Source organism: Pavona decussata, unplaced genomic scaffold, assembly GCF_977016875.1.
Source record: "Pavona decussata unplaced genomic scaffold, jaPavDecu1.1 SCAFFOLD_302, whole genome shotgun sequence".
Taxonomy (NCBI): Eukaryota; Metazoa; Cnidaria; class Anthozoa; order Scleractinia; family Agariciidae; genus Pavona; species Pavona decussata.
In genome coordinates, this window is record NW_028145698.1 from 1,355,001 (window position 1) to 1,382,500 (window position 27,500).

At 39.6% G+C, this 27,500-nt stretch overlaps 1 protein-coding gene and 1 pseudogene across 1 annotated transcript in view; one reads left to right on the plus strand and one right to left on the minus strand.

Moving 5' to 3' along the window:
* Window positions 1-27,500, plus strand: part of LOC146454408 (uncharacterized) — a 204,412-nt gene that overhangs the window by 66,665 nt on the left and 110,247 nt on the right. Inside the window, exon 12 of the mRNA XM_085095547.1 lies at window positions 10,386-10,457. Coding sequence (XP_084951673.1) covers window positions 10,386-10,457 — 72 coding nt within the window. The remainder of the gene's footprint in view (window positions 1-10,385; window positions 10,458-27,500) is intronic.
* LOC146454411 (uncharacterized) lies at window positions 23,152-24,773 on the minus strand (annotated as a pseudogene).

Consider the following 27,500-nt stretch of genomic DNA (forward strand, 5'->3'; position numbering starts at 1 on the left):
AATTCTTCTTCTCGTCTTCGCTCTGGAACGGAAGGCCGTTGTGAATAGTGAGCGCTTTTGGACCAATGCATGTGATAAATGCGGCCACTCGATACTCGTTGGACTGCTCATTGAGACGCGTGATTAACTCGTAAGTACTCCAAACTTGCTTCCACTGCTTCCAATTATTAGCAAGATTTCCAGATAATTCAATTTTTTGAGGTACAGGGACGTTACTTGTAAATATCGGTGCTTGAACAGCTAGTGAGGGTTGCCCTCCTTCATTCGGTGGATCGGCGGGCATGCTTCAATCGCTTGCTGAACTCGCTGTTGACCAGGGTTGACGTTCAAATGACGTTGTTAACCAAACGAAAGCGAGAATTTGAACCGCTTTCTCGACACCATGTAACGTTGTAGCTTTGTACAGCAACAAACAGAGTTCTTTTACACGTAAACAAATGATATTTTAATCCATGAGACGGATCACTTAAGAACTCCTGTACAAGATGGAGAGCACATGTAAAATCTCGCATCCTATTGGATAACAACTATCACGTGACGTTACATGAACGTTGGAAATTAGCATAAAAGAAAAACATTAAACACTGCATAATAATAAGAAGAAGGTTTTATCAGATATCGACCCACTCCAAGTGATATTTAATGGACCATTTGATAGGTCAGTAGGCTTATAAATTATTATTAAATTTAAAAAAAAATAGCGAACAGATCCTCGATGACATTAGCACTCCTCTCATATGGAATAGTTCCTTATTAACGGGCGTGACAGTTAATTTCCCACATCCAGGGGAGAAACATGGACAACTGTTTTAGAAGTGGTCACTATGAGGCGATTTGTTAACAATCCCTGGAAAACCTCATTCAAAAAAACATAAACATAGAGAATGGGATTCTGCATTAACGAGCATGTAGAAAAATCGACGCAATGGATATGCAATTTTGTTCAGAGAGTCTCTTGGTATTTTAAATGCAGTTAAATGCAATTTAACTACGTTAACAACAAAGAAAAGCTGGCATTCATTGGCCGGTCAGCGGCTCTTGGTAGGGAGCGCATGCGCAGAGCACTGCTTTGTAGTGACGTTTAAGCGTGGCGGTTCATAGCGTTTTTGTGGAGTATTCTTGTTGGATTGTCTCGGTTTTCTGCGTTCAAGTGGCCCGTTTTTTCTGCCTGCGTCAATAGTTTCAAGTTTTTGTCGTCTTTTTGATCAATTGTATCTGTTTTATGGCTCGATCGACGAACAACAGCCTCGCCTCTGCCATGTTCCCCGACTCAGCTCCGTCTTTGCCCACTACTGAATCACAGGAAACAGCGCCACCGAGCGATGCCGCCGCGATTTCCATCGTAGCACAGTCCGTTGGACCGACGTTCAGCGGTGAGGCATTGGCCCAGGCGATGTTGCGGGCTTTATCGGATTGCTTACCGGGAATTCTAGCGTCGATGCAAGGCCGGGACATCGCGCCTTCGCACACCGCCCTTTCGTGCACGATTCCTGCTGGTCCTTCGACTTTTTCATCCGTTATAGCGACGGGATCATCCGCCTCGTCAGGTAATATTGTCGTTCCTTCCTTTGTTTCTACCTTTTCCACTCCTCCATCTCCCGCCTTCGGCTATCCCTCGTTTTCACTGTCGTTACCTTTGCTGACGTCACCGAGCCTTAGGGGCGTTCCTTTTTCGTCCTTCCCCACCATTTCGTCCACGGCTCCGGTTGTTGGGAAAGACTTCGTCATCGGCCCTGGCTACTCGCCCATCCCCCACAAGCTGGCCAACAAAATTACGAGCGGTCAATTCGTTGAGCTGGCGGACCTTCTGCCGGACAATCTGAAGGTAAACGAGTCGGAGACTCAAACCTTCCTGGAGGGTAAACTCGTGGTCGCTCCGGCTCGTAGAAGAACGGTGGAAATACAGGATATCCTTACCTGGGTGGAGGCTTTCACCATCTATTGCTTAGTACTGTGCGCTTCCCAACCATCAAGAAAGGCTGATCTGTCCCATTACAAGCTTCTTGTTATCCAGACGGCAAAAAAAATTCCCTGGGAAAGCTTGGCAACAATACGACACCGCATTTCGGAAAGACGCCGCCGCGACAGGCCTGAGGGATTATTCAAAAATGAATCCTGACCTCTATCTATAACTTTCATACGCTGGTTCCCAGCTCGTCTGCCTCGTCTAATCACCAACCTAAGGCTCTATACTCGCCGCAAGGTCTTGACAACAGCCCTCGCTCCACCCAGTTCTGCCATTTGTGGAATGCTGATGAATGCCGTTGGCCCTTGGCATTGTCGGTTTCGCCACGCCTGTGAGGCCTGCAGTGGAGATCACCGCAGTACATCGTGCCCATACCGGTCTGCCCAGGTGGGTCGGCGGTCCCGGTCACCCACACCATCGGGGGGCAAGCGACGACGGCGCTAAAGCCTCGTCTCCACAATTTGTAAATAGTGTAAATAATTTAAACAGTTTGCATTCCCGTCAGCTACGTTTCAGTTCTTCAAGTTCAGGTTGTGCTCTCTCCAGTTGTTCTTACACCTCCTCTTCACAGCCTAATGGCTCAGGCTCCAGTACTGTGAGGACCGACACCCCTGTGCATCACGACCCCTCCGAGTTTGCTATCCCGACCATCGCTCATCAGGCATCTACGGAGGTTCTTTGCCAGGCAGGGATTCCCCAGCCCACGCACAGTCTCTCTCAGCGCCCCCCTACCTTGGATCCATCCCCCTTCTCTGGACAGTTCCTTTTCCCCCTTGCATCCTCCAGGTACGGTCTCCCCCATCATCGTGGACAAGCTGGAGTTCGAGTTACGCCATTTCCCAGACAGGGCTAAGGCGGAGTGTGTCATTGCCGGTCTTCGCCATGGTTTCCATTTAGGCTTCAACTCGTCCTCTGTCTCCCTAAGATCGGCCGCGGGAAACATACCTTCAGCTTCTCTTCAGCCTTCAGTTATTGACTCTTATTTGCAGAACGAGTTGGTCAAGGGTAGAATAGCTGGTCCCTTTCCTACTCCTCCTATACCCGATCTTCACATCAGTCGCTTTGGTGTGATTCCTAAGAAACATCAGCCTGGAAAATGGCGTCTTATCCTTGACCTCTCCAGCCCCACAGGGGCCAGCGTCATTGATGGTAACCCAAAGGATATGTTCTCCGTTTAGTATATGTCAGTGGATGATGTTATCAGCGGGATTATGATGTATGGCCGTGGGACGCTGATGGCTAAATTCGACATATCGTGGACGACATATCGTGGTTTGCTGCCCCTCCCTCCCTCTCCCCTTGATTCCCCTTTTTCCCCCTGCTTACGCAGTGTGACGGGTGTCCGGATGACTAGGTGTGGGTGCTCATGGCTGGGTTGCGGGGATTGCCAGCCATGGGAGCGTATTACTGTCTCTGGGCCGGCTGGTCACAGTGGAGGCCCCTGGAACTTCCCGGGCACCCTTCTTCCACTCAGCTTAATGCAGTTGTTAATAGTCTTTAAAGTTCAGGTCTTAACATAAATTTTGTTTAAAGCCTCCCGTGATCGGACAAAACGTAACATTTAACACATGATAAATGAAAGTAGTATGATTATAATGGACATGTTGGTACAAAATGTACTTAGCCGTTTTGGCTGCCTGGAGGAAAAATGATTTTCAAACGAGAACTTGTGATTATTACTTATTTAGACAAAAAAATATTTGGTTAACCGACAGTAGTAAAGATGTACATGTATAGCTTAAACTACACAACATAAGTAAATATAAGTCACATGATAGCCATCATCAAGCTGTGATTATTTGTTGACAGAAACTTGGCTAACAACGAGCTGAAGGAACTGCCCAAAGGACTTTTTGCTAACAATAGCAGGCTGTGGCGGTTGTAAGTATAACTTTTTCTTTATCTTTAAAATAATCATTGAGGGGATGGTGTTGCTTAAAAAGAAATTATGCATTTGTGTGTCCTATAATAAATTACAGTTTGCAAATGGTAGCTCATACTTTGTATACACTGGTTGTTCCGCTGTAATTACCTTTGGTTGTGTATCGCATACTGCATACGATTTAAAAAGTCTAACAATTGCACGTGGTGTCACGTACACAAAAGTTTTTAATTTCGTTAAGAGATCAAACTTTGGCCGCTACTTGGTAGGTGTTCTTTACGGGTACACCATAATAGGTATTATTCGTTGGCCCCTGAGCCTAAGCCACAGTAGTATAGGATATGATGGTATAGGCGCATTTTCCGAAATTGAGCTAAAAAATTGCGACACAAAAATTGCGCTAATAAATTTTGCCAAAAAATTGCGCTGTAATTTTAGACTCATTTAAAATCGAAAACATGGACACCGCAAACCTGCAAATAGCGAAAGTATTGCATTCGTGAAGCCGCAAATACCTATTTCATGCGAAAGTAAATTTGAAAAAAAATTGAAAAATTAAATGCTTGAACAGTAAAACATATATACAAAGAGATGGCATTTCAAGAAATGACCAAACTTTTGAACGAAATGGGCTCTGGCGAGCTCACCAATCATATAGTGAGAAATTACAAAAATCCAGAAAATTTCCCGAGGTCAAATCCAAAAAGGCTTAAAGAGAAACCGCTTATATATAATATGGAGAAAATTCCAGAAAAAAAATCTAATCATATATATATATGGATTCATTGGAAAAATTATCAAAATCTGAATTATTACAAATTATTTTTAAGCAGAATGAGAATGTTGCTGCATTAATGAAACAAGTGCAACAATTAATCGAACTAAACAAACCAGTTCCAGCTCCTCGCACTAAAGTTGCTTCAAAAATTATGGAGCTACCTATTCCAGCACCAAGTAAGAATGTCAAGCAAATGATTAAAGAATATGAGGAAAATATTAAGCCAGTTCCACCTCCCCGAACTAAAATAAAGCAACTGAATAAAGCTTTGAAAGGTTTTACTGAATCATATGAGGTTAATTTAATAGATGAAACAGACCCTTTAGTTTAATTACAGAAAACTAGAAAAAAACTAGGATTTTATATCAAAAACAAATTAGAGACAATGAAGGGTCTAAAGTTTATTGAAACTCTAAAAGTAGAATTTGAGAAAACAACAGGTGATGTATTTTTATCCAAGGAAGCCTATTTTAACAGTAAGGCTCAAACAATTATCAACCAAACAGAAATTGCTGAAGCACTAAAATTGGCTGCAGAAGAAATCTTGAATAAGATAGCTAAATGGATATCAGAGGGTTCAGGATGGGTCATTAAATCAATCAACAATCATTATATAAATATTGTACATTATCAACCAATAAAGGGTTCATCATATCTGAAACTACCAATTGAATTACAACACCCTCGTAAAGGATTAATTAGTCTGCAGAATAAAGACAATGAATGTTTTAGATGGTGTCATGTGAGGCATCTATGTCCAATGGATAAAGACCCACAGCGTATTAAAAAATCAGATAGAAAATTCATCGAAAATCTTAATTATGATGGAATTGAATTTCCTGTATCCATCAAGGTGATAACTAAAATTGAATTACAAAATAAAATCAATATCAATGTTTTTGGTTATGAGAATAAGCAACCATATCCATTATTTGCCTCAAAAGAAAAGTTTGAAGATCATATGGAATTATTGCTTATATCTGAAAATAAGAATAAACATTTTGTGTACATCAAAGATTTTAATAGATTTATGTTTAACAAAACCAAGCATGAGAATAAGAAACATTTTTGCATGCATTGTTTGCAATGTTTTAGCACGAAAGATGTGCTTGATGTCCATAGAAAAAACTGTATTGCAATAAATGGAGAACAAGCTATTAAAATGCCAAGTAAAGATAACAACATTTTACAATATAACCATTACCACAAGCAATTATACCTGCTCCATTCGTAATATATGCCGACTTTGAAGCTTTAACAGAGAAGATACATGGTTGCCAACGGAATAATGATAAATCTTTTACAGATGCATATCAAAAGCATACTGCTTGCGGATATGGGTATAAAGTTGTTTGTTGTTACGATGATAAGTATACCAAGGATGTTCAATATTATAGAGGTGAAAATGCTGTTTATAAATTTTTGGAACAAATGTTAGAAGAAGTACGTTACTGCAAAAACATTGTCAAATACAAATTCAACAAACCATTGAAAATGACTAATGTTGATGAAGAAGAATTTCAAAAAGCTGATAAGTGTCATATTTGTGGTATATCGTATAATGAAAAAGATATAAGAGTCCACACGCAGTGTAATTGAACTGACTGGAAACAAAATAGTTATTTCCCGCTGCCTTCCGCGAAAGTTTGTTCCTGTTACATGTTACCTGTCAAAGTCCTATTGTTAGAGAAAATTGATCCCTCTCTGATATCAATCAGAATAAACATATAGGTGTTATAATCTCATTCCAGGTAGGATGCCGCTAAAAATGTATTTTCCATTTTATCTCCGAACGCAAATTTTGCCGATCGGCTCGTACATTTTGAACTCCAAGTCGGCAGCCTTTCAATCAATTTCGCTAAAATTTGGCCAGAGTGATGCCATATATCTCTTCTACAAAACTGTGTCTGCGAATTTTAATACTCCTTTTGATTTTAAAGCTAGAGCTTTTTTTCCACAGGGAGTGTTGACTAATTGCCTTCCCCAACTTCATTTGCTAATAAAAGAGAAACAAACGCACTTGTCAAAAATCTGAGACACGGTTTTTTAGTGGAACGTGTTGAGAAGCGAATGCGGTGTTAATTGTTTTCTTCCGTTTATTTCCGGCGGGCGTGGAACATGATTTAAAGAGACGTGCACTTTTACACAAAGCGTTCCAATTTCGAAACACATTTAAGTAAATAGTTTTTGTTAGTTCAAATCCATAATCTGGAATTATTAAGCTTTTAAAAAATATATGGTTTATAGGGGTTTTTATAAAAACAACTAACGCTACAGCGATCCGCGCGCGGACGGTCCTGAAGGGTGGCTGATACCTTAAAGCCATCCGTGATAGTCATTATTATTTATTTAGACAAAAAAGAAATTGTTAACCAGAATTAGTAAAGATGTACAGTATACCTTATACTACATGACCAAAAATAAGTCACATAATAGCAATCATCAAGGTGTGATTATTTGTTGACAGGAACTTGGCTGAAAACGAGCTGAAGGAACTGCCCAAAGGAGTTTTTGCTAAAAATACCCAGCTGCGAGAGCTGTAAGTATAATTTCTTCTTTGTCTGTAAAATAATAATCGAGGGGCTAGTGTTCCTTGAAAGAAATATTGCGTTTGTGTCTCCTATAATAAGTTACAGTTTGCAACTGGAAGCGCATACTCTGTATACACTGGTTGATCCGCTGTAATTACCTTTGGTTATGTACCGCATACTACGTACGTACGATTAAAAAGTCTAACAATTGCACGTGGTGTCACGTACAGAAAATTTTGTAGTTTCCTTAAGAGATTAAACTTTGGCATACTACTTGGTAGGTGTTCTTCACGGGTACACCATAATAGGTATTATTCGTTGGCCCCTGAGGCCCGTTTCTCGAAAGTCCCGGTAACTTCCGGGCCCATTAACTTATCGCGGCCGTTATCAGGAAACTTTATCGGGCTCAATGTTGCGTTTCTCGGAGCACCCATAAACCTTTCCCAGTAATTTCCAGGCTCGGTAAAACAGGGGACCGTTACCAGGCTCTTGCGCGCGCTTCACGCTCGTTCGCAAGAGAAGGAGCACGACTTGGGACTACGCTTAGTCCATTCAATTGATTCGATTTCGCTGCCGATGGAAAAGCACGGTTATGAATGCGACAGGACTGTCTTCATGATTATTAGAGGACAGTGCAATACGTGCTAAGTTTAACTTTGAGTTTTTCGTTGTGTCAAAGGAGAGCAACCGAGAGAGATCATTATTTTGCATCATCATGGAAGCGATGATCAGTTGCCTGAAGTAGCTCGATTCTTGGTGTTTAGTATTAAGTGTAGAGAATATTGGGTATAAGGAATAATCTCACACAAGTTTTAAAACTGAAAAGCTATAGTTCAACTGGCGTGATTTAATCGTTTTCTGCGGAAGACATCAAGTATCATTTTTACAGATGCCAAATCGACTTTTGTACGCTGTTATCTATCACACAACAAGGTGCGATCAATTGAAATACGACTGAAACTATTTTGCAAAAAGGATGGTTTTTTGTTCTTTATTCTCGTTTTTCTATCGTGACTACAGTGCGCTTCTTATTCCTTTTACCTCTAGCTAATGCAGCAAACACCATTTGTGTATTTCGACGACCGCGCCTAACTGGCGACTCTCATCGCTATCGCTCATGTTTACGTTTATCTGTAGCATGTCAGATTTCTAACTTCCTCCTTCTTATGAAAATTCTGCAAATTAACACAAAGAATTTCGAATGATATATTAAGCCAAAAAAGAAAACAGTTTCCCTTGCTGTAGGTTTAGTTAGTTTAGTTTTACGTGACAGGAAACCATTTTATGCTAAAAAGGAAGCCATCTGGGAGTAATAAAAATGTGCGCCTTGTTTACCTGACAAAATATTGATTTATTTTTTCTTCTATCGTTTGTAATAATTTCAAATTTATATAGCGCCTATATGCAAACACCCTAAGCGGTTTTCAAACATTCTCTAAAACATTCTCTAAAACTACACGACAGCAACAGTAGTACTACTCCTGTATTTACGTTTGCTTCCGGAGCCAGTGGGCAGCTTTTCCTTGTATTTCTCCGCAATTCGTCTCCAAGTTCATTCACAAGCCACTCAATTCTCGCTCGTGAAAGCCGGAATCTTTCTATGACTTCACAGTCAGTCATGTCGGCCAAAATGGGTCGTCTTTGATAAGACCGAGGTCTTCTAACTTAACAAAAAAGTCCGCCTCCGGCCGCCATTTTGTTTAGTGTCGCAACATTTGCGATTTCCCGGTAACTTTACGGGAAGTCATGTCCTCCCGTAAATAACGGGAGCTTCGAGAAACACCGTTAAATTATCAGGGACTTAACGGACCAATTACCGGGCCTGATAAGTTACCGGGTCTTTCGAGAAACGGGCCTCTGAGGCCTAAGCCACGGCGCCATAAAACAGTTAATCTGAGAACTCAAATCAATGCAACTAAGGGAATGATTGAAAATGTGATTCAGCCAGGATCTGAACCTGGATCTCCAGATTACCAGTCGGATACCTTAACCACTCGGCCACTGAAGAAAAACACGCTGGTAACGTGGCTGATTATTGAACTCATCAGTAGTGACAAGCTTTGAGAGAAATTTCAATACATTTTCTGCAATCAGGATCATCTCACTGCTAGCTCCTGCTCGATCATCGGTGATGCACGGCCAAATCTATACCAAAGAAAATTGATTTCTATTCCGCTCCCCCCTTACTCACAAGAAAGGGAGGGGACTTAAAATCAATTTTCTTTAATTGATGGTGATGTTCATCGGAAATTTTCTGGAATGTTTACAGCTGGATTTTAACTCATTTTTATATATTAGAAAGTAACTCTCACATACTCACAAGTTACATTTCATGCTAACAAATTAGAGGACCGCATTAGAAAACTAGCCAAGAAAGAGGCATTTATCGCTTTAAACGACCACAAGCCTAATTTCCACGACCATCCGACATGCGGTCTTACTAACTCTTCCAAAAAATCAGTATAATGAGCGAACAGATCCTCTATGAAATTACCACCTCTATTAATTATTAACTACAAATTTTAATTCTAAAACTTCACCAATTCTTCAATATTTTTTATTTCTCTCAATTTAACCAATCCTTCTAGAAAAACTATCTCCTCCCAAATATACCCAAAAATCACCCAAACCACAACATAGATTCACGGGATGAACATAGAGTTTTTGGATTGCTTGAAACGTGAACGAGATATTTCCATTAAAGCCATATTAAGTGCGGTAAAATGAGGTTTACGTTAAGAGAAGAAACATGGACAACTGCTTCAGAAATGGTCGCTCTCAGGTGATTTGTTAACAGTCCCTGGAAAACCTTATTCAAGGAAAAACAAGCCTATAGAATGGGATTATGCTTCAACGGTCATGTAGAAAAATCGAGGCAATGGAACTGCAACTTTGTTCAGAGAGTCTCTAAATCTCTTTATAGTCTTAGAATATTAGGGCCTTACTCTATATTTTGTTTAAAGCCATCCGTGATAGGAGAAAACTCAACGATTAACATGAACCTATGATAAGTAAAAGAAGTGTGATTATAATCGACTTGTTGGTATAAAATTTATTTATCTTTTGGCTCCTTTGAGGAAAAATGAGTTTCAAATAAGACCTTGAGATTATTATTTATTTAGACAAAAAATAAATTGGTTAACCAACACTAGTAAAGATGTACATTTATAGCTTATACTACACAAGTAACATGATAGCCATCATTAAGTGGTGATTATTTGTTCATAGGAACTTGACTGACAACGAGTTGAAGAAACTGCCCAAAGGAGTTTTTGCTAACAATACCAAGCTAGGAAGGCTGTAAGTATAACTTCTTCTTTGTCTGTCAAATAATAATCGAGGAGCTGGTGTTGCTTAAAAAGAAATATTGTGTCTCCTATAATAAATTCGTTTTTGCAGCCTTTGTTCATTAACTAGGCATGAATCAATTCTCAATCAAAAACTGAAAAGGAGTCTAAAATTTTACTGTTCAGAACATGTGGTCGTTTAAAAGTATCGCCGTTTGTGTTGTAAACTAACTTATTAGTAGGGGGGGGGGGGGGGCATGCTTTAGAAGGAAAAAAGAGGAAATTTATTGAGTTACGAGAGCGATTTAAAGATCTTTGGTTTTATTTGATGCATACGGAATGGATAAGCCTTCCCGCAGTGGACATCTCAACAGTATTTGGATGAAAATTTTATAACAAAAGGGTTAATACGATAATCTTTGTTTGTATTCGTTGGCTGATAAGCTGCAATTTAATGTATTTCGTAAGGACCGGTTTACAAGCTACTACCTGTCAGCGGATTTGGTGGCTCAACAGTATTGGAAAACGAATCCCCTGTGTATTTTGACACACGATTTACAGCCAAAGGTTTCCGGATTCATGAAATATGGTGAAGAGCACCAGTTTCTTATTAAATCGGGGAGACACTTTCGTACGGACCGCAGTGTCAATAAAATTAAAAAAAAAAACGTGCACATACGAAATACTCAGGGATACATCTGGTATCATGTGAGCCGGCCTTAAGTTGAAAGACCCCGGCAATCTTAGAATTTCCTTAAAATTCGAACTTTGTACATAAAGTAGTTTATCGAGAAATTGACCTTTTAATGTGTCTACGCCCTTGTGGCAACTCTTTCCATCCAGCTGGCGCAAGTTCTTTGAAATTTTTAACAGCTGATGTAACGTTATGAGTAGCCAGCGTGTTAGACTCTAGAACAAGGGAGGGTGGAGGGAAATCGGTCACGTGGGAAGCGAGGGATCCGATGCTAGGATCGGTAAGACAAAGATAAAAAGAAACACAGTATCGTAGCGCAACGTCCACCTCTATTGCAACATTTTTACTTGAATTATATTTACAATTTACAATTATAAGCGTATAAAGTGAAGCTGTAAGCCTGTTGGGTCCTTATTGGTCGTCCGATGTAATAACCTTTGATTCTGTAACCGCGGGAATTGGAATAACGGCACTATGTCTTGCGCTTATAACGGATGACTGGAAATGTAGCGGCCTTTGCGCGTGATATCTTGAAGTGGAAAGTTTTTCCCCCATCCAAGGGACTTGGAAATTCCACATATTTACATATTCACGCATTTCACATATTCCTGACAAAAACAAGCATTAAAACAAATCCCGCCATTTATAAGTGTTTCTGTGTCTACTCTTATGAAGTATGCATACTTACTGTCTCTTTGTTTTCAAGTAACAAGGAAGTAGTCAGGAGTAATTTTAACGATTATTTTGTCGATTCACTCATTCCATAAACTGACGCGGTCGTATTTTTAAAAGTTTTAGCCGATAAAGTGTGTGGATATCATGTAAACTTACTAAGAACTTGGACAATCCGCATTTTTTTGTTGGTAGGTACTTGAATAACAACCAGCGGAAGGAACTGCCCAAAGGAGTTTTTGAACGTTTGTTTTGTCTTTCTGTTTTGCTTTTTACACAAGTCAAAAGACGTAATCATCTAGAAAAAACAGAGGAAATGTATTAAGCTGTGAGAGCAACTGAAAGATCTTTGCTTAGGTTTGATACGGAATTTATAAGCCTTCCCACAGTGTACACGCGAACAGTATTTGGATGATAAATTTGTAAGAAAAGGGGAAACGAGAGTTCCATCACAGCATTTATGCTAAAGGAAGAGTCTTTGCGAATACGAGTAAAAATAGAGCTGTAACCAGGATAAGACATATTGGATTAAAAAGCGTTCCGTGGTTAAAAAGATTAGAAAAAAATGAGCTTTCGGCCATCAGTCTATAGCCTTTAACGAATGAAAAAACGGAAATATATACGAAAAGGGCGCTAACACTTGAGAATAAAAGAAGAAGTGTGAAAAAAGCTAAAAGATAAAAATGGAAATGAGGGCTAATTAAAATAAAATGGAATATTGCCTAGGCAACGGTTTTGAGTTATTATCCGCGTCGACAATTTTTGCTGTGTGTCAGGATTCGAGTGTTTTACGAACGCGGTAATCGCCTTTGTCTATGACAAAAGAATTTTTGAAATCAATGCAATGATTGTTTTCCACGCATGGTTGGCAACATAAGAGCCATTAGAATAGTTCTTCAAGTTCCGTTGATGTTCCTTTTTGCGGATTTGGAAGCATCTTCCGGTTTCTCCTATGTAGTTCCAAGGTCAGGTTTACATGGCATTTTGTAAACAACATTGCATTGAAGATCCGAAGGTTGTCTGAACTTTGGACACGGGAATTCTTGATGAAGGGTTTTGAGTGGTTTGTTGTCAACACGGATATCATTTTTGCTTCCAAACCCGCAGAAAGGAGCATGGCAAAATATGGCATTTATGCTATGGTATCGCGATTTTCCTATAGTTCTGTCTTACGCGAGAGACGTCAATATCTCGCGGTATTGTCGCGTCACTTTTGCGGGCTGTGATTGGTTTCAAAATAGTGATTGACATTGCGACACTGAGCTGGGTTGCCCACGTACGCATCAAATTCGAAATGTTCTGTCAAAAAACTAGCCTGTGACTGGTCAAAACTGACTGTGACTGGCGTCGCTTTATTCAAATGGCTTTCTGAACTCTCGTGCAGAGTTGATTGAACTTTTCGTTTACTGATTGAAAACGAGCTTCTGAGTGCTCTCGTGTTAACAATTTTCGTCAAATTTACCTCCTCACTGGAAATCTTCATTACAACTGTTATGTTTACACATTACTATTAGGTCATTTAATAGAAACCTGCAGTTCTAAGAGATCTGAAATGGCGGTTATTGATTAAATTATCAAAACTTCAAAACACACTTCCAAAACAATCACGTGTTTCCAATTAAAAATTATTCTGATTGTCTTAAGCTAAAGTCTTGTAAATTCTTTTTTTTCCATCAAAAGAGGCAATGTAACTGTAACAAAGGTTAACAATTTGGCATGAAATTGAAAGTCACTTGCCATTTGGGAAGTTAATGTTAATCTGGCAAGAGTTCAAAGTGGGACAATTAAAAAGATTGGAGAACAACTGTCGGTGTTCGGCGCTCGTCGCGTTTACAGTTGTGGCCGTACTGTTGTAAACAGCTGTAGAGCATCTTCCCAGTTCTACCAGTCAATCGAACATTTCCTTCTGGGTTTGTACGGCGTTTTGACTGTAGGACTGGATGGGGGTAGGGTTGGCGTGCCCAGTGAGCTTAGAGATTGCCAGTGGATCGAAATGACCTCGAAGACTTTGAATAGCTGTTTTTCGACCCGACGAGTTGGTAAAGTTCCCCTCCTTTTGGATTTCTGCCTTCTCGACCATTCTTTTCATGATGTTGGCCAGTCCCTCTCTCTTTAGTGGAAGCTTCTTATACCAGATGTCTTCTCTGGGGTTATCGATGGGCTGGAATTAATATTCGCCGATACCCTCTGGTCTCTGGCTTAAATACTTCTTTAACGCAAGGTACGGATCTCTCTCACCACCCTTTCCTTGAAATATTTTGTTGTTGTACTTCCGTTTTGCTTTTGGGCTGTCAGTTTTCCCGGTTCTCGTTTCTGTGGAAAGCTCTGTGTATTCACAGAAGTTTCCTTGGTCTGTGAACCTTACAGTCCGAATGTTCTTGTCGGCATCTCATGCCTAACAATCTGGTGTTGTTCCACCATATAAAATTTAATAACTGTCGCGGAATTTTCAAACCAATAGCACCACTCGTCCACAGCTTCTCTATATGACTTTCATCTAACGGATCAGCCCTGTTAGGACGGTTTCCTTTTCCTTCAGCCTTTATTTGCTTTCTTTTTGAAGCGAGCTTCTTCTTAAGATTTTCATCCTCTCAGATGTCGAAAGACTCGTCGTCCTTTCTTTCGCGAAAAAATCTTCTTAAACCATTTTGGTAAGTGCTCAGGGTGGACGGCTCGTATTATTCGCCAAGCCTTTCTCTGCTTTCTTTTCTTGTATCTCGTATTTCGAGAAAGAAGTGCTTCAGCAGGTCGGAAGCGTTGGCTTTGTTGTTGCTTGTGAACTGCAGTTTCTAACCATATCGATCATTGTACCAAGCTTGAAGGCGACGAGCAGCACTCAGTTCCTTTGACAGTGTTCTTTGCGACCTGCTTTTTTTCTGGAACTCTTCAATCTCCTCGTCGTCTAAGATAACAATGCTACTTCTTTTCTTTTCGTTCGGCTCAGTTTGGGGCTCAGTTTTGCTAGCTTTCGGCTCGCTATATTTACTTGGTGACTCTCCTGTTTCGGTTTCGGTATCGATGTTGTCAAACAACTCTTTGAAAAAAGTAACGCAATTATCAACATTTGGCATTTCGCCCAATTCATCACCACGGGAAACGATATGGAACCTCAACAACTCCTCCATTGAATTTCCACGCTTCTTCGGCTTCAATTGAACGATTTCAGACATTTAGACACGAAAAATTACGAAATTGCCGGCAAATTTCAAATATCCCGCGACGAAATTTGTTTGCGCGTGCAAAGTGTTGCCATCGATACGTTTGCAGGTAGCAAGAATATACATTTTGACCAGGCGCGAAATAATTTATTTTCAGTTTTACTTGTCTATATAATGGATGAATCGCGTACAAAACTAATTCCGATTTTGAGACGGCAATACCGCATTACATTGACCGCGTCGGAAGAAAAAATATTCCTTATTGGGTTTCGTCGCTACGCGACTCCGTCCAATACGGAGTATAATTTCCCCTAACTAGCCGTCAATATAATACGGTATTGCCGTCTCAAAATCGCAATTAGTTTATAATATCAGAGGAAATAAACATGCTAACAGAAGACTTGCTAAACATGCAATGTTATTGTTTTCACCGAAGGGCATAACCGTCAAATTGAAGTAGCAGGGCAAAGCTTAGGGGTCACAGCTTGCGGTCGACAAGGTCGCAGGTCACAAGTCATAGGTTACCGGTATAAGAAAGACAGAAACATAGAGTGACCAATAAAGCGACCTCCATATTATCGCGTTACGCAATACCAATGCATTCCGCAATGATTGTTCGCGGTCATTGCGCTTGTGGTCACTATCGACTTGGGTGAGAAATTCAACAGAAACGCACGGGCAGATGATGAGCCATGAAATATGTTAGTTAAGTTGTTTAAACAGAGATCAACTTTGGATTCCATAAATTTGAAAGTATGTTAACTTATTTCTATCTATTAGAAAGTATATCTCACATAAGCACAAGTTACAATTCGTGCCAACAAATTACACGAGCGCATTGAAAAACTCGCAAAGAAAGAAGCATTTATCACTTTAAATGACACCAGCGTAATAAAAACTGAAAAGGGGTCTAAAATTTACCGGTCAGGAGACGTGGTCGTTTTAAAGTGTCCCAGTTCGTGTTGTGAACTGATTAGGGGCATGCTTTAGAGCAAAAACGAGGAAATCTATTGAGTTACGAAAGCGATTGAAAGATCTCTGGTTATATTTGATGCATGCGGAATGGCTACGCCTTCCCGCAGTGGACATCTCAACAGTATTTGGATTACAAATTTTTGACAAAAGGGGAAACGGGAGCTGGATTACACCGTTTATATCAATACAAGAATCTTGTTTTTATATATATATATCGTTGGCTGATAAGCTGCAATTTAATGCCTTTTGTAGGGCCGGTTTACAAGCTACTACCTGTCGACGGATTTGGCGGCTCCAGAGTATCGGAAAACGAATCTCTTGTGTATTTTGACAGATGATTTACAGCCAATGGCGTCCGGCTTCAGGATATATGTTGAGAAGCACCAGTTTTCTTATAAAGTCGGGCAGACACTTTCGTACAAATCGCAATGTCAATGAAACTGAAAAAAAAAATCGGATGTTCTAATACACGTAAGATTTACGCTGGGATACACCTGGTATCATGTGAGCCAGCCTTGGGTTGAAATACCCCGGCAATATTGTAATTTTCTCAAAATTGGAACATTGTACATGAAGTAGATTTTGAGAAATTGAACTAGCCTTTAAAAAGTATGTACGGCTTTGTGGCCACTCTTTCCATCTAGCTGGCATAAGTTCTTGGTAAGATTTAACAGCTGGTGAAATCCTGTAACGTAGGAGTAGCCTGCGTGCGAGGCTCTAGAACAGGGGAGGGTGGAGGGAAATCAGTCACGTGGGAAGCGTGGGATCCGATGCTAGGATCGGTAAGACATCGATAAAAACAAACACTGTATCGCGGCGCAACGTCCACTTTTATTGCAACAATTTTACTTGAATTATATTTACAGTTCACAATTTTAAGCGTCCAAAGTGAAACTGTGAGCTTCTTGGGTCCTTATTGGTCGTCCGATGTAATGGCCTTTTTTCTGTAACGCGGGATTTGGAATGACGGCATATTCGCAGTTATAACAGATGATTAGAAATGTAGCGGTCTTTGTTCGTGATATCTTGAAGTGGAAAGTTTTTCCCTCATCCAAGGGACTTGGTTTATTGACATATTTCAAGTATTCCTGAGTAAAAAACAATCATTAAAACTGGTCCCGCTATTTATAAGTATTCCAGTGTCTCATGAATTATGCATACGTACTGCCTCTTTGGTTTTAAGTAAAAAGGATTCCGAAGCAGTCGGAAGAAACGACCATTTTATCGAATCACCCATTCCATCAACTGAACCGGTTCTGTTTTTACAAGTTGTAGCCAACAAAGTGTGTGGATATCATGTAAACGTACTAAGAACTTGGTGAATCCGCATTTTCTTGTTGGTAGGTACTTGAATAACAACCAGCTGAAGGAACTACCCAAAGGAGTTTTTGATAACAATAAAGAGCTGTACGTGCTGTAAGTATAACTCCTTTTTTGTCTGTAAAACAAAACTCCAGGGGCTAGGGCTGCTTGCTGAGAAATATTGTGTTTATCCTTTCTTAAAGTATATTCACGCGTGCAGCCTCAATTCAGTAGCTAGGTGTGAATCAATTCTCAATCAAAAAGTAAAAACTAGTTTAAAATGTAACAGCAATTGTTACTGAAAACGTCCATGTTAACTCACTACTGACCAAACTATTTGAAAGATTCAGTTTTAAACAGTTCTTGTCTCATTTACAAGTTGTTTCGTGTTGTTGTTGTTCAGTGTGTGTGTGTGTGTGTGTTTTTGTATTCTCTTTTGCTCTTTTTTCTTTTTGTTTGTGTTTTTGTTTTGTCTTTCTGTTTTGCTTTTTACACAAGTCAAAAGACGTGGCCATCTAGAAAAACAAAAGTAGAAATTTATTGAGCTGTGAAAGCAATTGAAAGATCTTTGTTTAGGTTTGAGGCGGAATTTATGAGCCTTCCCGCAGTGTACACGCAAACAGCATTTGGATGATAAATTTGTAACAAAAGGGGAAACGAGAGTTCCATCACAGCATTTAGGTTAACAGAAGAATGTTTGCTTACATTCTTTTGCTGACGAGCTGCAATATAATGAAGTTCGTAAGGACTGGGTTGCGCGCTACTACCTGATGGCGAATTTTGCGGCCCGGCAGTATCGGAACACGAGTATTCTCTGTATTTTGACACACGAGTTAGAGCCAAACGAGTCCTGATTCGGGAAATATGTTGCAGAGCTCACCAGCTTTGTTGTCAAATCGAGGAGACACTTTCGTACAAGCCACCCTTATATCAATCAAAGTTAAAATATATCGGCTGTCAAAATACGCAAACGATTTACGCTTGGATACACCTGGTATCATGTGAACCGGCCTTTTAAAGTTGAAAGACCTCGGCAATCTTAGAATTCCCTGAAAATTCGAACGTGATACATAAAGAAGTTTTTGAGAAGTTGACCTTTTGAACTGTGACAGTCTATCCTTTACAAAGTATGTACGTCCTCTGTGGCAATTCTTTCCATCCAGCTGGCGTGAGTTCGATGTAAAATTTAACAGCTGGTGAAATCCTGTAACGTTGGGAGTAGCCTGCGTGTGAGGCTCTAGAACAGGGGAGGGTGGAGGGAAATCAGTCACGTGGAAAGCGTGGGATCCGATGCTAGGATCGGTAACACAAAGATAAGAAGAAACACGGTATCGCAGTGCAACGTCGACTTGTATTGCAACATGTTTACTTGAATTGTATTTACAGTTACAATTATAAGCTTGTACAGTGCAACAGTAAGCATGCAGCCTCCTTAATTGTTTTCCGCTGTAATGGCCGGTTTGATTCTGTACCGCACGAATTTGAATCACTGCATATTCGCAGTTATAACGGACGACTAGAAATGTAGCCTTTGCGCGTAATATCATAAAGTGGAAAATTTTTCCCCCTTCCAAGAGACTTGGAAATTCCACATATTCACGTATTTCAAATATTCCTGAGAAAAACAATCATTAAAAAAAATCGTGCTATTTATAAGTGTTTCTTTGTCTGATGACTTATGCATACTAACTGTCTCTATTGTTAACTTACAAGGAAGTAGTCGGAAGTAACGACTATATTGTCGATTCACTCATTCCATAAACTGACGCATTCGTATTTTTGAAGCTTTTAGCCAATTAAGTGTGTGGATATCATGTAAAGTTACTAACATATGGAACTTGGACAATCCGCATTTTTTTGTTGGTAGGCGCTTGAATAACAACGAGCTGAAGGTACTGCCCAAAGGAGTTTTTGATAACAATAAACAGCTGGGATGGCTGAGAGTATAACTACTCCTTTGTCTGTAAAGCAAACTCCAGGGGCTAGTTCTGCTTGTTGAAAAATACTGTGTTAATCTTTCCTAAAACATATTTTCGCGTGCAGCCTTAGTTAAGTAACTAGGTGTGAATCAATTCTCAATCAAAAATAAAAACTATATAATGGCCAAAAAATATTAACTAAAATACTGACCAAACCATTTGAAAGTTTTAGCATTAAACAGTTCTAAATTGTCTCATTTACAAGTTGTTTCGTTTTTTTTGTTGTTGGCCGATGTGGTATTCTCTCTTAACATAATATGCATGAAATTCAGTTCTCAGTTCCATCAAAAAATAGGTCGTACGTTGCTCCAGCCACACGGCGAATGGATTTCAAATTTCCTTAATTTTAGCTGTTACATTTTCATTGGAAAGACGGCTGATGATTTACCTTATTTCAAAACTCCTGGTTTGAGGTAGTTTTTCCCATAAACATTTTCTTTTTGGGTAATCTCGAATTCATTTTACTTTGTCAATAAACGAAAAAAAAAATGAGGAATATAACGTTTTTGGCACTCGTTTCTTTTTCTTTTCTTTTCTTTTTGCTTCCTTCTTCCATGTCTTCCATGTCTTGGTGGGAACGCTTCAAATCATAATAACAAGGGTGTCAGTATGATCGACATAATCGTAATCATGAGAAAAAAGATTGTAATAATGTTGGTAATTATACCCGTGTCCTTTAAACATTAAATCTTTATTTAAATCGAATTAAATCGACGATGATCCCTTATTAATTATAAAGTAACGTTTCGTTATATCATTAGTCTCGTGGAGACTTCTCTGATAACAAAATAAAAGACGTATCTGTTGTACTTTTCGTTAACATCACTCAGCTAAAATATCTATGAACAGAAATCAATGCAACTAAGGAAACGATTGAAAATGTGGTTAGCCATGATTTGAATCCGAGTTTGAACCGGTAGGCTGCCTAAACCACTCAGCCTCTGATAGGAACCAACTACGCTGGCAACATGGCTGTTTATTGAACTTATAATGGAAAGCTCCTGGTAGACATTTCAACAATTTTTTTTGAATCAGGTTTACCTAACTACTTTCGCACTCGATCGGTGATGCACGGCTAAATCCTCCAAAGAAAATTGATTTCTAGTCCACTCCCCCCTTACTAACATGAAAGGGAGGGGACTAGAAATCGATTTTCTTTGGTGGGTTTAGCCGTGCATTAGCAAAGCTGATAAGGCTTTTATCAACACAATGGACACACAGCGGGAGTTGCGCAAGTCTGTCAACCCCATTTTAACTTGCTTTTCACGTATTTCCGTCACTGGTTTCCTCCGGTCCACATCGTACGAAAGCGAACATTTAACCGTGAAAAAACCGTTTCCAAAAAAATTGAAAATAGCGACCGTCCCGGTTAAATTTTCGCCATGTAAGTGGAGAGAATATTATTTCAGAGGCACTTTTTACAAAAATCGACGCGTTTTTATTGCAAATTTGATGATTTATGGGGGTTTCAAAATTTGGCAAAATAGTTTCATCCCTTGTCTCTATTTTAACCGTAAGTTACGGTAATGCGCCCACAGTCATTGATGCATGCGCATCGTGGGGTTAATCTTTCAACAGCCCATGACGCTTTGTTGGATCACGTTCTTGTATTTAAATCAGCAAAATCGGTTTGCGAGGGACAATTTAGCCGCTCATTTACAACAAATTTGACTCCTCCGCACCTTGTGTGTAACGTGGAAACACTTGTAAATATTCAATAAAATGAAACAAGGACTTTTTTCGTTCAATCTTACTTTGAAACAAATGGAGCAATATGTTAAGAAATCTACTCAAGCAGTTTAAGGCCTGGGTTAAGGGTTTTTAAGAGGAAAAATGGTTTATTCGAGATAACTTTAACAATTTCAATGGCATTGAACTGAAATTTGGAAGATAAAAAGATCTTATCATTCTGAAAATTTCTAAGCATAATAAGTAGTGCTATAGATCACGTGACGTGTCACGTGATCGTTTTTGTGAAAAAAGCAAAGATTTGACAGGTAGGCGACGGTTTTAAGAGAAAACATCAAACAAAAACGCATTTCTAATAAAGATTAAATATCTCCATCGCTTCACGTTTGGAATGATCGTCCATTGTTCTCCAGAAAAAAATTATCAGCACAAAGGTCATTTTATAGTCCACAATTCAACCTTTGATTGTTAATTTCTCCAATTTAAAAACTTAAGGACAGTCATTCCAAACGTAGAAAGTTAAATATTTACAATCTGCTTCGGAAACACTAATTCAGTTATCTATATAAAGAAAATTCGCCGCCATATCGCCGATTTACGTAATTTTCATTTTTTGGTAACGTGATGTGTCACAGGATCAAAATTATACGTTAAGGCAAAAGAAAACGTCAAGTTTAATATTCCAGGAAAATTTCATCCTGTTCTAGGCAGAGAAACCGAAGATATAGGGGATCATTCATAATTTCTGAACACCCTTCAAACCCAGGCCTTAAACTGCTTGAGTACTCAAAAAGGGTCAAAAACAATGTGGCTGTTTTAAAAAAACTCGTCTAGTTCATCTGGATAAGACCCAATTTTCAATTTATTGTTCTGTTGTATGACAGTTTTCATACTACAAAAGATAGTTCATCCTTTATTAATGGCATTTGAGCAGACAAAATATGGTTTCTTTGGCTTTAGCAGAAGTTTTTTTTTTTATTGTTAAAAGCCTGCCCTTGAAGGGACAGCAAAATAAACAAAATCATCGCAGCAATCCTCAGAGGATGTGCTAAATTTTGGTAATGCATTAACAAATTCGATCCATCAGTGCTCCATTGGCTCGGGTATTTGTTGGGCATTTTTCCACATTTTCCTTCAAGGAGGAACTACATTATTGAGGCAGTCCCGGAGCATTTTAAAAATGCTTCGTGATCTCAACTTTACAAAAATTTGGCTTTGTTCAAAATTTTATCAGAAGATAAAAGAAACTAGCAATTTACTTTGTCTAAGTCAAAGGTACTTTGAGAAAACGAATGGTAACTTGGAACATACTAAGAAATGAGACTTTGAGACTCATTTTGTTACTGTATCAACAAAAAATTGAACTTGTCTTTCAAGTTTGCCGCGTGGCATTTGACTAGCTCATTGAACACAAAGGGTTTTACCTAGGGAAGATAGTCTCTCTGAAAAGGACTCAGTCGTAGACAGCAAGATCTTGTTATACCTTCGTGTAAGAACACCATCTAACAAGATCATATTTCCTGAATATATGGTGCTTTTCGTTTCGATTGCTATGCAATCCGACTATTTAGAGTACTTACGAAAGCCGAAGACTAATACACTGTATCGAGTTCATCTTGCGGATAAGTCTAGATTTCACAAACGTGATGATCTAATCTCCGCTCATTTGCTTGGCCTGATGAGCTGCCCAACTTGGCTGGACAGCACAGAATCGGTTTTGGCAGCACCATCTCATGCCATAAGCCTCTCAATATCTTGGCCAGATAGGCCTGATTAGATAACCGTTATCGATTTCGAAGATACCAAGGGAAATTTCGTGGTAACGTTTAGTCAATGTAGTTAAGTCGCCATGTAAAACTGGTTTTACAGCCAAAGGTGCGTAGTTGTGCCGCCCAGGCTGTGAAACCAGGGCCCACTTTCTGATAAAAATTGCTCCCCCTACGCTCCTCCCCTATTCTTGACAATGAACTGTGGTCGACTGTAGCAGATGCGAGTTGCATTTTAGGAAATATTAAGGAAAATAGGGATGACAGTGGTGACGCAACCCCGTTACCCTGCTCGCTCTTACCCCCGCCTCCCCACTTACCTCCCCATTCGTCAGGAAACAGTCATAGTAAAAAAGCACACTGCCAAATAACTCACTAAAAATCGTAAATGTGTGTGGATGTAATAAACAGTAATCCGGAATCAAATTATAATCGTTTTAAAGGTAATTCCATTTCGTTATCCTAATTAAGGAACCACACAACACTTTTTAAATTTAAAAACATGTTTTGACAGAAACTTCTGTCATCTTCAGTCTAAATTACAAAGCACAGAGTTGAATATATAGTGCAAACCAAAATGCTAATTAACTATAAACACAAAGGAAAAATGACAATGTACCGAATATTACAGAGAAAGTTTTAAATTAACATGATAAACTTGATGATTAAGTGTAGGTTTTTCTCATTGAATGTGAATGGCTTCTTTTATCTTAAGTTGAGAGGTGGTAGGAGCGTGATCTAGGATGCTGAAACAGTCAGTAGAGCACGAAGTGCGGCAATGCTCAGAACTTTGTTAATGTTTAAAAATGTGAGAGGTCCTGTCACTGAAAATGTGCTCACGTACGCGCTAGGAAAAATGCCGGGTGGTTTCGCCGACATAGCAGGCATTACAGCCCGCACACAAAAACTTATAAACCACACCCGCACGGAGACCACGAGGGACAGGATGTTTCACACTGAACAGGTTACCGATCTTAAAGGATGAGAAAACTAACTTAATATCAATGTTGTTACAATAACGTTTGACAAAATGGCGAACCTTTTTCTGCGTGATAATAGAAAAAGGACCAATGTAAGGTAACTTAAAGTAAAGGGTACGTACAGTGTCAGAGACGGAAACCGGGGGATTACCGCCATGACGAGTAAATGTGAGGCAACGATTAATAGTGTTTTGGACTAGATGGACTGGAAAAAGATTCTTCTGAAGGATTTTTGTAAGTTTCGTAATGTCCTCATGAAAGCCCAACCAGGTGTTGTTGATCTTATTGGCCCTGTCCACAAGGGAGCGAATGAGACCCAGTTTGTAGGAATGCGATGTAAAACTCAAGTAATTGGTTAAAAGGCCCGTGAAGGTCTTCTTACGGTAAACACTAGTGACAGGAGAATGAGTGTCACTGTTGATTAAGACATCTAAGAAAGGTATCCTGTGATCTATTTCCTTTTCCATAGTGAACCTGATGTTCGGCTGCCTAGAGTTAATATAGTTGAATAATAGTAACGCTTGATTCTCCGAATGAAATGAGCAAAAGGTATCATCAACATAACGTCGGTAAAACAATATCTCGAAGTCCTGGAAATGTTCCAGCCATAATTTTTCATGATGACCCATAAATAAATTAAAAAGAACAGGGGCGAGTGGGGAGCCCATAGCTACACCATTTATCTGGTCGTAAAAGGAACCCTTAAATAAAAAAATGGGTGTGAGCGGTTGCTACGGAAAAAAGGCTCTTAAGTTCAGTGTTGCTTAACTTAAGATCAGGGTTGCCGTCCGAAATGTATTTGACCGCTAAGTCAATACATTCTTCAAGAGGTATGTTTGTAAAAAGACTCACAACGTCAAAAGAAACCATAAAGTTACCATGCATAGTTAAACCTTGAATATCCTGGACAAAGGTAAACGTGTCAGAGGCGCAATGTTCAGTTGGAATGTACGGTGTTAGCAACTTGCACAAATATTTGGCCAGGTTGTAGTTGTATGTTTCAATGGATGACACTATGGGGCGGAATGGCGGGATGGAGTTGTGTCCACGTTCCTTGTGCATCTTTGGTAAGCCATAAATTCTTGCGGGTTGTGAACCTTTGGGATAAATGCTGTTGTACACATCACTGTCAAGGTGACCGTTTTTCTTTAATTTGCGAGGAAGTTGTTGTAATTTGCCCTCTCTCATGAGGGTGGGATCATCCTTGATGGGTCGAAATTTGGACGTGTATTTTTAAGGTCAGGAGGTCAGTAATTTGATACCTGCTCTGCCTACGAGAAGCTCCGCCTCCGGTTTTAAGCGTTGAGTCAGCAAACCCAGCAGCCCTTGGCTTTGCCACAGTCTGGATTCGCTGGATTTCCAACACCTTGTCCACGTTGTCCTCCAATAAGCGAAGCATTCTCACACGATACCATTTCGGCACAATTTGTTTGAACGCCGTGATACCATCGCCGTGATAGAATCATTAGAGTTGGATTGCAGAGCAAAAACTGAAGTGATCTGAATATTAAGTTATAGTTATCGGCCTGAAGCGACGGGTTATGTGATTTATTCCCCTCGTGCGTTGCCCGAGGGGAATAAATCACAGAAACCACGCGCTGGAAGGCCGATAAACGGCTTATTTTTACATTGGCAAGGATTCCTCAAGGGATGCAAAAATATACTGAGGAAAAATGCCTCTATTTTCCATCTTTCTTTTGTTTTTCAAAACTCCATGCTGGCCACTGGTGGGATTCACAGGTTTTTCGGCTTTTTAATTATGTTAGTTTTTTAAAGTCGCATTTCGAATTAGTTGTTCGTCTTGTTTGTAGTGAATGCTAGGAACAGGCAAGCAATGTTGACTGATTCAGAGTCAGAACTGTTTGTTACTCAAAGCCGTTTCAGTGGCAGCACCTCAATTGAGCTTTCGGAAAACAACTTTGAATCTTTATTTGCTGGTGCAAACAACAAGAAAGCACTTGACAATTTCAATTTACGCACCGAAGATCTTTTGACCGACCTTTTTACAGATAAAGAAGATTCCGACCGAGGGATCACTACTGTAAACTACAAGGAAATTCAGAGGAGAAATGATGCAAGAATACCACAAAACACTAAAAAGGGCAACTTCATGGAGTACACGAGTATGATATGACTGGGTTACGGAGCGAAACTCGTGACCAATAAATGACAGCGACACTTTCGTGGTAGCTCCAAACAGTGGAATTTTAAATACACTGTGCAATTTCGAACTGTCGTTTTGGCTGAGCAAAGTGTACATGAAGTAAGGAAGAAAGATAAGAGTGAATACCCTCAAAATGCACTGTATTTACCGTGTACAGGTTTGCAGCGTTCAATTTTGGAAATTGTTGCGTCGTATTAAATATTTCCAAATAAACATTTGTTAATTTGTTCTTCATAAAAAGCTAATTTAAATACGAGGGTATTATGTGTTGATATGCAAGGGAGATAAGTGACTTATCCCCCTTGCATATTAACACATAATCCCCTCGCATTTAAATTAGCTGTTCATTAGCCCCGCACTTCCCTTCAAACAATGAAAGCCGTACCCAGCTTTTTAGACAGTTGATTTGAGTGTTATGTAATATATTCCCCCCGGGAGTGATTGTACCTTTCGGGGATTGAAATTCGTGGTTTGGTACCCGTCATAGGTACCGTAGAATTCCGAATTATCCTCTTATCGAACTACGAAAGTATAAATGGCCTCCGCGAAAGAAACGGCCCACCCGAAAGTAGCGGCTATACGAAAATGACAACTCAACAACAATTAAATGCCGTATTGTATTTGATGTAACGTTTCAAGTAGTCCTTTTTGACTATAAATACCAACATCCTAGGAGTAAATTGTGTCCATTTCGATCGACTTATTGATGCGATTAAAGTATTTAGCGTTACATAAGTGAAGGAACATGATAAATGTCTCCTCTTTCTTGCTCGCAGTATAATACGAAAATTATTTTCGCTATAAAGTACGAAGATTTGTGGCCATTTTTTGTTAAAGCTTGCTTTGTTCATGTGGAGAGTAAATAACAAGTACAAACGGAAACAAACGTTTTTTAGCCACCCGAAAGTAACGGCTATTCGATAGTAGCGGCCCCTTTGGCCTGCTAAATCCAAAAGTAACGGGGGCCACTGCTTTCGTAATTCTACGGTATGGCGGTACCTTACACCTTTTAGCCTGTTTTAGGTACCACTAAGCGGGAAAATTGTTCGGACCACGGCTACAAAACAGATTGTGGTTCCCTTCAGGGTTTTTTTTTTTTCAAAATGTATGACGATCACTTCGTCAATTTTATGTTGGAGTCCCCTCCTCCCCGGGGAGGGGGGAGGGGGGGGGGAGTGAGTCGTCTCTGCGACTGTAACGCAATCTCTGCCGTTAACAGAATTTTTAAATCGAGGTAAAATGTATGAATCATTCCTGATTGATGTCTTGATTTCTACAATGTACAGAAAGCTTGCTCAAATGTAAGAATTACGAAGCACTTGTAGGTATTGTCCCATTTATTTTAAAGTAAGATTCAATGCAAACATTCTGGTCCGAATTCATTTGACGTTTGTCAGTGTTTCAACGTTGACTACGTAGACTGACCTTTGTGACCTTTACACTCTGTTGAACTTGGAGTCAAATAAAACCGCTAAATCTTTTTCGTCTGCCCCAAAATGAATGAAAACTAAGGAAAATAATATTGTGAACGTGGGTTAAAGCTAATATCACGTTCAAATGAACCTTTGCTGTTCAAATATGTTTCATGCTTGTGCCGTTAACTGAGTTTTTGTATCGGAAAGCGGTGACGGAAAAGCTCAAATTTCATTAAAGTACAAAGAACTTACTTGTAATTAT